Raw genomic sequence first — 12,042 nt, forward strand, 5'->3', positions numbered from 1 at the left:
CCATCCCACCAAGTTACGCCTTGGTGGGGCGGCATGCCCCATACCCATATAGCGTACTTATGCAGTGAGCACCCTAAGGTTTAGAACAGACACATTTAGTCTTGATTTGGCTTTTTCCTCCTTCAGATAAATCGTTTGGCACCTAATCCTAATGCCCATGATTATTGACCAGTCTACAAATATACTTTGGCATGTATTTATTCAATATTCGACCCAAAAATTTGACTTAAAAATGAATATGCAAGTGTTACACGTTTTCTTTACAAACTCAACTTGCTTAGTTAGTCTCAGCGATTGCTGAATAAAAAACACATGCAGTTGCATTCCATTGTAAATCAAAGCTGAAGAAAAATTTTAATTGAATCTTTACTTTCGGCTTGCCAACTAATGATTATGGTATTGCTCTGCACTGTCGCGCTGCATTAACTGAATCAGGTGCTGAGCTATATTGAACCACCTGCCAGCCAACCGCCTGGTCTCCGTTTACTGATGCTCGTTAGAGAGGTAGTGGGGGAGCTCTATACTACTACTACAACCAACCGGCCAATGAGGTGGTAGTGGGGCGGAGAGCAGGCTGGTATGTTACTACAGTACTGCAGGCAGCAGTGGAATCATCTTATATTAGCTACAAGCATTTCGCTCAGTTAGTCAATGGATTATACCGTTTCTGTTCAAGTGCAACATCAGCTGACGGTGTTTCCAACCCACTTATACCAGGGTTACAGTTTGGAGTTACAGGTACATTTTATTTATGCATTATTTATGTGTGGCGTAACGTTAAGATTTCCCTATTATTTTCTGTTGTTCTGGACCAAAGTAACCCCTTCTCTCAAACTCTGCTGTAAACAGGTCTACTGTAAAGCAGTGTTACGGGAGATGCTTTCTCTGCACTCGTGCTCTGGATTCTTATTCGGATCTGCGTTTCGTCTTTCTCGTGTAAGCGCCTTTTAGGACAATGCGAAGATGTGTACCCTGTCCACAAATAAGCTCTCTTATTGCATATCCATCTTATGACTGTTTTGATACACTGTTGAGAGACAGTGAGTTCTCATAGCAGGTTTAATAACGGGAAAGTGCGTGTCCGAGGTGACTGCTGAAAGCATTGTTTATATCGGTGTTGAAATAATGGGTTGTTTCAGTTTGCAGCGGTTATCTTCGTGCCCAATCAGTGCCAGCATGGGACGAATAGCTCAATGTCGTTGTGCATCAAACACTTTGACCGCAAATGTATTAGCCACTTTCAGGAGAGATTGCGCTGCGGGAAGTTTGGGTATATGGGTCGGTGAAACTGGCGAAATCATTAGGTTCTTTCGAAATTAACACAGAGACAAAGCTATTGAGATTATATCTGCATTGAAATTCGTTGTTATTTCCTGTTCAGAAGCAACACCTGATACATGTGCGAATTATGTCATCTTAAAATACAGTAGCTACAGTATATGACCTCATTTGCTTTATCGGTTGAGCAAAATATTTTAAAATACAGCCAGTTGCGTTACATGCCGTTCATTTACGTTTACTTAAGTACTTGTATCATAATGACAGAATTGTTTGGAGCTGCAAGAAATAGGCTAGATTGGACTTTCATATATATAATTTATTATTGCAGTTTGCAGCTATTAATGTAGCGTTGCTCTTCGCTATACTGTCCACTGTTAGTCATGAGTGCTACCCTGTTTATTATTGCTTCTGTTGAAGTTATACATCAAACAACGGCGTGTTTGCTGGAACAGTCGCCTATACAATAACTCTCTTTTGTATGCCCGCACTAGTCTACTCTGCACTGTAATAACAGATGCCTCTTCGATGCAAATAAGACTATTTCCTTTGTGCCTATATTACAATCCCTGATTAAAATTATGTTAAAAAAATTAAAACTTGTTGAGAAAATTGAAGTGTTTCAGTTCAGGAAAGTAAGCCCAATGATTATGAAGTAATTTTTATTTTTATTTTATGGTGTGACCTGTATTAGATTTCATAAATACATTTGTGTAGCCTACTGTACGTGAATTCATTGGCTTACCTTGTAATGTGCTGTTGCATGCATTGCAGTGTACTTACAACGGAAAATGAGTTTTGACCTTTCTTGTAGACATTTGAAGGATTATTTTCCAGGTGCTACTGAGTTTGAAATCGTCTTTGACCCTGACATTAATAGCATTAAAAGTATCTTTCCCCCTGCTCTCTTTGAGTGTGGCACTTTACTGTTGCTTGTTATTCCAGATATAAATATGAACTGGCTCCTTACACGTATCTGTGTACAATGTGTAAGGGGAGTTACATAAAAACAGAAAATATCACATATTTATACAGTTTACTATACACAATTTAGTATGGTTCAAAGAGATGACTCTACTTGCCATACCCACAGATGACATTTTTGCCATTGGTTTTGGATAGTTAAAATAAAATGTTAGGACCATTTTGTCATTATAACATTGACAAGGCTTGAATTTTCATAATCAAGGTTAAACACACTGTATGTAACAGTTTGAATGAAATTATTTGGACTAGTCTGGACTGAAAGGACCACTGCCATGCTACTGCATGGCAGCATATTTGTTTTGGAATAGAGCAAATGAGCTCCTTGACTGGACTTCTTGAAAAATTATTCACAATTTACCTGCCATTTTGAGGTTTGAGGAGGTACAGAACATTCTGCTGTCCTATTAAAAATCTAATTGCTGTATTTACTCAGCCATCACTAAAAATCAAAATTTAGGGCATTCAAATCTGAAACTGCATTTTGTACATGCAATTACTGAGACTATTTTATCTTTTAATTATACTTCCTAGAATAAGTAACTGTAAATACTCATGGGGCCATTCTTTTTAATCAAATCTTTGTTAATATTATATAATCCATTTTGCTGTACCTTTCTGCGACAAAATTGGTTGAAATAGTGATATACAGTCTGATGGAAATATTGCTTTACCCAATCCATCTTACCCTTTGACAGTGTTTTTTTCTGATTATATTAAAAATTATTTGTGAAGTGCTCAACAAAAGTGAAATTTAAGATAAGATCATAAGTTTGTTTTGTTTTATTTTTGGCTGGCCAGCAACAGCGGGGCCAACCCTACAAACGCGAATGTCTGTGAGTGACTGACTGAGTGATGAAGTTACACCATTGGTCGGCCTAGTTATGAAGGTACACCATTGGTCGGCTGGATCACGTGTGTTAGGTCCAGCCATTTACTAGGTTTTAACATGGTCTTGTTTAAGAATAGTCCACTGCCGGTCATTCTACCTGCTTTATTAAAAATGTCTGATAGATCATAATGTGCCCTATGCGGTTCCAGGGAGACACAAGTTTCCAGAATAATAAACTGAAACATGTTCTATTTGTTGTATGGTTTGGGTGATTTGTACTTTGGCCTTCAAGGCAGTCAATATTTGTTTTGTCTATTCATAACTTAGCCTCATCAATGGCATGACAGCTGCTGACAGTTGAAAAGAACATGATATGAGTTATTGAGCCATTGCGTACTTGTACATTCAAGGCTGTTTTCAAGATTTTTTTTTCAGGAATGAGCATGCAAGGCCCTTACAGTCACCCTGGTGTTTATGGTAAAGCAATGCAGGGAGAAAGGACTTTCTCTAAAGAAAAGAAAAGTTCAGCTCATCTCATTCATAATGGGTGCATCTGCATCATAGTCATAGCCTTCTTTGTTACTGTATATACTGTGAGGGAGGAAATGCAAATTGGTCTTTCGAAGACCCAGATTAAACTACACCTGGCTTTCCCTTTTCAGTTTTTCATTCAGTCAGTTTGCTCTCTTTGTACCTTCCACAATATCAAAGCCCTCATTACATAGATCAGCCAAAGCTGGGATAAGAGGTTGAATTGCACTTGTTCGCAATGGAAAGACTTGCAGTACAAGCCACAAGGTGGTTCATTGACCTGTTTGTGCACGATCAAGTTTTGTATCTTGGTCAGATTCCATTTTTAATACTGCTGTCTCTGCCATTCTGTCTCCGCCTCTTGAGTCTGTTATTTGCCTTCCCTGGCATTTCGGAAAGTTATTTGGTCTCTGGAGGAATCAGACCTAGTGTATCCTTACTGATAGGAATAGGGTGTTTCCAGCACTAAATCTAAAATTATTCAGACCTGCTTTGTTATTGATCGTGTACATTCTACGGAAAGGACAGGTGTTGATTACTGCTGTGAGAATTGGTACGCCTGCCTTGAAATATTAACCAACTCGCCTGCGGTATATTAACATCACCTAGTGTTTTGTTAAGGGAATTACACTTGATCTGATGTGAGTTTAATGTCTTTATGCTAATCTTACAGCTTGAATTGCTTGAAAAATTGAAGAGGAGAAAAGCTAGAAATGGTGTCGTGAAGGAATCGACACCTTCCAATTCCATTTCTCAGTGAAAAGTGCAGCTTTTTTAACGTGTTTGGTGTAACTCAACAAGACTGAGACATATCCTCCTTGGACTCTTTGCATCCAACACAGGAGCAGTGGGCAATTTGCACAACATGCCACACTAACCAACACATCATAATTGGTGTGAAACAGACTGGGCCTAGATTCCACACATTTTCAACTCTTTGTATTTCCTAATCACTTTTTTCCCTATGGGGAATGCCATAGAAACACAATAAATAGACTGTCCTCTTGTAAAACCTGGGTTATTTGGAGTATTTACATATAACTGAAGACTTGTCATAGTTACTGTTTATTTTTAATTGGATTTTGTAATTAACTGAAATAAGAAGTATCTACATTATCATCATTAGTCTATGGAGGAAATAAACCCAATGTATCTAGTGCGTATCATTGTCTACCATCAGACACAATAGGCAAATCTCAGAGGAAATCAACTGTCAGAACAATTAATACTTTTGTTCTCTTATCCCAAAAATATACCTGAATAGTAGGCTGTGCCAATTCCATGTCAGTGCAGTCTTTTTTTTCAGTTTAGAAATTTTTAGGAATTCTGTTCATTGATTGATGAATCCTCTGAGAAATGTGGGAGAATTTCTCAATTCATGAATTTCATTTCATTTGGGTTAAAGTTAAGTTTGAGTTATTTTTGTATTTAGCAGGACCTCCAGTTTGTCTCCACCATGTAACCTGCAGGGATTTGAACTTTCAATGGTTATCCTCAAGGGGTGCCCATAGACACTCCAACGGCACAGTTGTTGTATGACTATTCGTAACACAGAGTTTCTAATTGAGACTTTTTTTTTTTACATAATGTGAATATTTGAGCCTTTTTCAATCCAACTTTTCTCACCATGTTTTCTGTTTTTCTCCCAGTTGGGTTGCCTTATCTTTTTTGATGGCCTTTTTTCCCCACTGCAGTCCATAAGGTGTGCAGTACATTCATGACATGAGAGAAGTATACTTAATGCAACACGTTGCAGGCAGATTGCAGCCTTTCTGTGAACAGGAGAGATTTGCTGTTTTTCATGTTGAGAGGAGAAAAGCTGCTCCCTGTCACTGAAACCCTACTTTCCTGAGTGATGCTGCAACCAATCATGTGCTGAGCTTCCGTGTTCAGGATTCTGGGTGGGTTGACTTGGGTGCAAGTACATTAGTAGGATGAGCCACCCAACAGCCCATCTAGGAGTAATTTCTGAACAAGTTTCTCCTTTAGACTTTTAAAAGTGCAGCCATTGAGGTTGAGCACAGCAGTCAGGTCTTCACACACAGTCCTCATGCATGGTGTATTCGCTTTGTTTGTATTTTATTTGGTGTAAAATTATTTATATTAGCAAAACCCCCCAACCTGCGCTTGAAGCACCATGCATTGTTATTCATTAGTAACACCAAAGAAGGCATTTTTCAGTTTTTGCATATAGGCCTCAAAAAATAACCTACGAGGAGGTCACTTACCCCCATGTAAGAGAGGACAGACAGTGTCTATGGAGTTGTACAAGAACATTTTAGCCTTTGTCAGGGTAGGGTAGAAATTGATGCTGGTTATAAGACAGCAGTGTTTAGCAGCCGCATTTCTTTCTCATTTGGGAGATATGTTGTCATGTTGTCAACACAGCATATTATTTTCTTGGGGTTATCACATGGTACAATTTACAGGGATATTCATTTATCAGCCTATTGAATGAAATACATTTACAGTCAACTCACGCTGCAGGCTTCTGTTGGGAATACGCTGTAGCCAATCACGTTCAGAGCCAACTCATCTTCATGTACAGTTGGCCTCTTTCTGAGATCGGTCTTCTAAATTTTAATGATCTACTGTACGGGTTACTGTTTGAGAGTCTTTTAAGCTTAGTCGATTTATTGATTAGCATGGCTTGCCAACCTTCAACCTTAGGGAGATGGCTTCAGACTTCAGCAATTCCCTCGGGGTCCAGTATCCTTTTCCAAATCCATTCCCTTCTTGTCTCTTATTGGAAATGTGTTGGTAGCCCTGGAAGCCTGTAATGTTGACAGAATTATTCACGACGGCTAACCTGACCTTCATTTATGGATCTGGTGTGCTCTTAGCCGCCGTTCAGGGGCTGTGTTGATACGGGAGGGAAATTGGTAGATTAGCACAATTTCCCTGCTCTGCTGTAACTCATTAATTTAGGTTATTTGAATGGGTTGTGGTTTGCACAATAAGCATGAACAAATGGGCTAGATGGCCTTGTAATAACCTATAATTTTCAGTCAGCACATCTGCAAAGAATGGGGCTTTCTAACCACACAAAGTACGGTTGCAATTCTGTGCAGATAGGCTACATGGTATCGCAGAGACACTGTATTGACCCAGCACGTGGGAGATTCCTTGAGGCAGATGTATTAATTCCTTACATTAACCTTACCTGGGGTTCAAAATGAAATTACATTATATAGCTCGCAGTAGCCATATGCAGCAATATGTCTTGCGCATACTGATCAATACTCTTCATAAATGGATTTGTGTTATCCACTGATTACAACATGACTGCTCCCAAGAAAAAGCAGAATGGATTCACTGTAGTTCAATTAAAATTAATCTTTGAGACGCACATTTCTGTCAGTACCATGGAAGACCGTTTTGAATTTTGTACAATTGCCAGAATTTTTATTTTGTTTTAATTAAGTGTACAATATACAGAATAAATGTATGCAGAAGCATCCATTTCCTGTGATTTCTCTTCGTCTGATAGGACACACCATTCTTTTCCTTCTCACCCTCAGTGACCTCTTCCTTGGCCTTGAGTGACAGCTCAGATATATGGCAGCTGACAAGTATCTTTCTGGGATAGCTTAGTCTTGTTATGTAGTGATAGATTGTTGCTTTTTGACTGGACTACAGTACTGAAATTTACGGTTTTGTATTCATGTGGATTTTCTTGCTAGTAGGAGTTTCTGCCATTGCATCCCACTGACTCAGGTCAAATTGTCTAACATCAAGTGTCATCTGTTATGCCATGTGAAGAAAATATACATACCGTGCACTCATGCACAGTGCAATCACGTGCTGATGAAGATTAAGTACTAACCTTGCTCAAAACTGCATCACATGCAATACTGAAGGTCAATTGATTGGGTATGTGTTCTGGGTTATATTGCATTTGAACTCATTTAATTTCACGGGCATCAGGTTCTTATCCTCACACTGTCATTGCAATGCAATGTACCGACTACATTTAAGCAAGAATGAAAAAAGGCCTTTTCTGTTTTTACTTCCTCCACATCTATCTATCCTCGTGTGAGAGCTCAAAAGTACATCTTCAGCAGTGGAACTGAAAGGTTTTCATTATTTACTTTGCACATGTTGGTAGGGAAAGAACATTTGAAGGGAGTCTTGCCTACCTCATTTTCACTCCAACCACGATTTATTTGCAGCGTATACGCACTCTTTCAATTTGGGTTGTCATAGATGAGATTCGCCCTTAGGTGTACACAGTTTAACATAGTTTAAGAAAACCACTTAAAAGCAGTAAATGACATATAAAATAAGCTGCCTTATCACTTGCTAAGAGAAAAAGGGAGAAGTTTCAAAAAGATTATTCGGAAGTTACGGTGACTAACGGTGTGCTGAAGGAGTGAATGTCTCATTAATAAAGTGTTAAACTGCAGTGCTGCTATTAAAATATCTGTTAAAATGTATAGAGCCAGTATTAATCACTATAATAGGATAGTCATTTATGACTAATGCATCTTCCTGCAGCATATTGAGAAGCTTTTTTTAAGGTATCTTATTTTGTCATTTTTGTTTCCACTGTGTGAAGGGACACTTACAAAATAGTTTGCAGACATCTGCTTTTCTCTTTATCCTCAAAAATGTTAGGTTTATAATGAATTAAAATATAGCTAATTACATAACCACTTAGGTATATGCAACAACAGAAATTAAGACAAGCATGTCCTTATTTACAATAGTTGCTGAATTTGAAATCTTCTAGACTTTGGCTTAGGGTGTCTTTCCCCATGTCTATTTCAATGACCACATCAGATAGAAATTGAGGTTATTTTCTCCTGTTATTTGTGACCAGTTAAGCCCTCTAAAGGTTGAATGTTACCAAGCATTATGGTATGATTTGTTATGCCGCATTTAGTGATCATCCTGCTCATTTGCATACACGTGGGAAATATTGTTACAAAAAAGTACACAAAATAGACCTGCATTACACCTTATATACGGTCATAGTCTCAAGGTGCTCCTAGGATTTTACGGTCAGCTGGTATCTTCCAGGGGGAGGGTAACGTCTTATGTGGAGAAGGTAGCAATGCTGCAGACACCCTCCAGATTTCTCATTCTGTAATAGACAGGGTCGCCCTCATTGCACCTGGCCCCAGTTTTGATCGGCAGGTAGAAGAATGGCCAACAGATTAATTTTCAGAGGTTATTTTGCCCGGCATGGAAGAGTGATTATTCCCTTTCCTAAACTGTTCCTTGGATCGTGGGTACTGCAGATCACAGTGTATGGGGCTCGCCAACTCCAGCAGCTTACCCTTTAGGAGCGGTGAGTCGGGCCCTTTGCATAGTAATGTCTCCAGGTGTTTTATTGTAAATGTAGCTTAGTTTTACTGAGTGCTCATAATTAACATAAAGACATTTATTTATTACCTCCACCAAAAAAGTACATTTTATTCGCAAGTAATTAGTTTCATTGCCTATAAGGAAATGCTTCTTTGAGCTTGCCGATCATTTATCGGACAGTGATATATAGCTACTATTCTTTTTAAAGCTAAGCTAAGTTGATGAGCCCATTTAATTTCAGTAATCCGGGAAGTGCATATAAAATGAGATACTTTTATGGAACATTGTTACTGTATTATTGTTAGAGTCATTGTGTCATTTATTATTACTGTAGCATATTTAATGTGGAGCAAGTCTGCTCCACATTTAGTTCAACTTCCTCCAAATAAAATGCGCAAACACTAATGACCAAAGTGGCTGACCATGTCAGGGTTCATGCGAAACTGCGTATAAGCAGTATAAGTCATTCTAATTATTCAGCACTAGCGTGTATCTCATAGGGTCATTATGGACAGGGTACTTCATAGCCATAGCCAAATGAAGTGGGGTGGGGGTAGAGAAATGTGGGATATGTAGTTTATCCTCGCCGTCATTCAATGCTGAGAACAGCTTTTTTTCAGGCAGCACAGAAAACCCCAACATGGTATCTCATATATTTACCTTTCTCTGTAGCCACAGGCTCAGATCCAGAGACACAGCCTTGACTTTCAGTGTTCCTGGCAACTAGTTCTGAGAGTAATGGACCTAATACACGAAGGGGATCATTGAAAAAAAGAGAGATGGGGTGCTGAAATCCTGGGGGCCATCAGCTCAGTTCTTTAATTACCTCTTATTGATCACAATCGCCTACCGTTGCCTGCTACTGACAGCACGCTGGTTGGCATTCAGGGGGCTAGGGCTAAAGTGAAATATGGACATGGCTATGGTTATACACTTTGTTGTACGTCGCTCTGGATAAGAGCGTCTGCCAAATGCCTGTAATGTAATGGAATGGGCATAAATAGGATATGACACCAGTTTGTATGTACTTGTATTGTGTGGAGATCTTTTACTATTTGGTACTTAGGCAATATGTTCATTCATAATTTTTAATGGCATCCAAAAGCATGTTTGCGTTAGCAGTGCACCGCAGCTGTGTTTTTAAAACCCTTGAATTGCCGAGGGGCTGATATTGATGTCAGGGTGGTCTTTTGATTCTGTGTAACTTCAGAGAGATTCATTGTCCGTTTAAATGTATCTGTTTCACTGGACTGGTTTATCGCCCTTTGTAGGAGGCAGGGTGAAGATTTGTGGAGGCATAAAACGAGACTGAGACCCCGGAGAGCCATTTTGTACAGTTGGATTTGGTTATTCGCAGAATATGGGGGAGGGGGCGCGTTTCTGGTGCACTTCTGAGAACACCAGCATGGGTCAGTTTGGGACAGGGACTGATTGACAGCAGCTGAGCTGTTGAGCGTTAGCAGCAGCTGTTTTCATTAGCGCCGACTATCCCCCATGGAAACAAAATAATGGGTGGCACCTGCTCGGGGTTGGGATGCCAATGCTCTGGGGACTCATTCAGCTTTGAGTGGGTTTTTCAAACATTTCCAGATTTATAAGTGCTATCCATCAGAATTGCCCTGGCGCTAGATTGTTTAAAAGGAATATTGGTAACCTTTCTAGCCCTGCGTTTCATTGAAAACCACTTTGGTTGAAATTGAAATAAAATTTATGAGACCTTCTGACATTGTACCTGGGAAATCTGTCTTTTTCAGCAGATGTTAATTAAGGTTTTATGGATCGATGAGTCTAAATTTGAGATTTCTGGATTTCTAGTCTAGTCTTTTATGTGAACCCTTACTCACCCAAAAATTCTACATTCTTTAAATTAAACATTTTATGAGATTGGCACTCAAAGACAAAGCGAGGACTGAAGATTTTTGCACCTCTTTTGCAAAGATATCCAATTGTTTTACTGGAATTTCTTCATTTTAAAATTGTAACTGTAAAGAAATACTCTGACTTCTGCAGTGTCGTACACGATGTTTGTGATGGGAAAGCAGGAGAGCGTGGATGTGTCCTCACTGTGCTGGTCTGCCCCTCCTCATTGTGTCTGTCACACTTGTCCCAGTCCAGCGCACCTCCTCCGCCCTTCGTGTCAGAGGCCTTGTTATTGCTGTGGCCTTTCTCCAGGAACCATCTGTTCTGTCCCAGTGGTCTGAAGGTGAATTGATCCAGGGGCGCTAATGACGCAAAGGTGCATTTTTAATCCAATGTTAGGTGACACCATTGTCTGCTGTATGACGGTGGAGCAAAATTTAATGGAAAATATCTTGTGCATATGTCCGGGGGCCATCCAAAATTCATGAACCCTGGACAGAAACGTGCATTGTTCCCCGCGATGGGTAAGGAAAGACAGCCATTTTCAATTTGCAAAGTAAGTGGTTGGGTTCTCTGTTGTGTCTGTGCCCGGCCAACCCTAGTAGTGATGAATTATTACTGTTGGGAAGTTTATAACTAGTCTTTTTAAGCGGAAGGATTTGTTTTTTCCCCTGCTTGTCGATAAACAGCCCTTAAGAATTTTCTCTTGCATCTGAAGAGGTGCTTCAAGTTGAAAAACTCAGTTCTGTCACTGTTTGAAGAAAAAGCAACAGAACGTTAGAGAGATTATTCAATGAGGGCCTGCTGGAATTGAGATGTGAGGGTGGCTGTTATTTTCTGTTTGTTTTCGCTGTGTCTTAGTTGTGTTTATGCAGTCATACCCTTTCAAAAACAAGAACCTTGATTTGTTCTGGGATGACAGTCTAACTGCGACCTGCTGTGTGTGATCTGAATTTAGATAAGTGAGTCTCGCTGATTAGAAAATACGCTGCTGAAATGATGCTTGGTCTTTGTGCAGAGGCGGCTCTGTCTTTTGAATGGTTTGTGCATTATTGGAGAGGACAGTTTGAGAGGGGTTTAATAAATTGCCACACGTAACGTACCCTGATACCTAATTCCAAGTGCCCTCTATCCCCGTAAGGTTGATAAGGAATGTATGTAACCTGTCATGTTGAGAGGACTCCTTCCTGAGTCCAACTTTCAGACAGCACGTTGGATTTAACGGACAGCAGTTCAACTGCAGTATT

At 39.6% G+C, this 12,042-nt stretch overlaps 1 protein-coding gene across 1 annotated transcript in view; it reads left to right on the forward strand.

The window, feature by feature from the left end:
* Positions 1-520: 520 nt before the first annotated feature.
* The window catches only part of LOC118237337 (zinc finger matrin-type protein 4-like), an 86,398-nt gene continuing 74,876 nt past the window's right edge, over positions 521-12,042 (forward strand). Inside the window, exon 1 of the mRNA XM_035435938.1 lies at positions 521-738. Within this exon, the coding sequence (XP_035291829.1) occupies positions 652-738 (87 nt within the window). The 5' untranslated portion in view covers positions 521-651. The remainder of the gene's footprint in view (positions 739-12,042) is intronic.

The sequence above is a fragment of the Anguilla anguilla genome, chromosome 10 (assembly GCF_013347855.1).
Source record: "Anguilla anguilla isolate fAngAng1 chromosome 10, fAngAng1.pri, whole genome shotgun sequence".
NCBI lineage: Eukaryota > Metazoa > Chordata > Actinopteri > Anguilliformes > Anguillidae > Anguilla > Anguilla anguilla.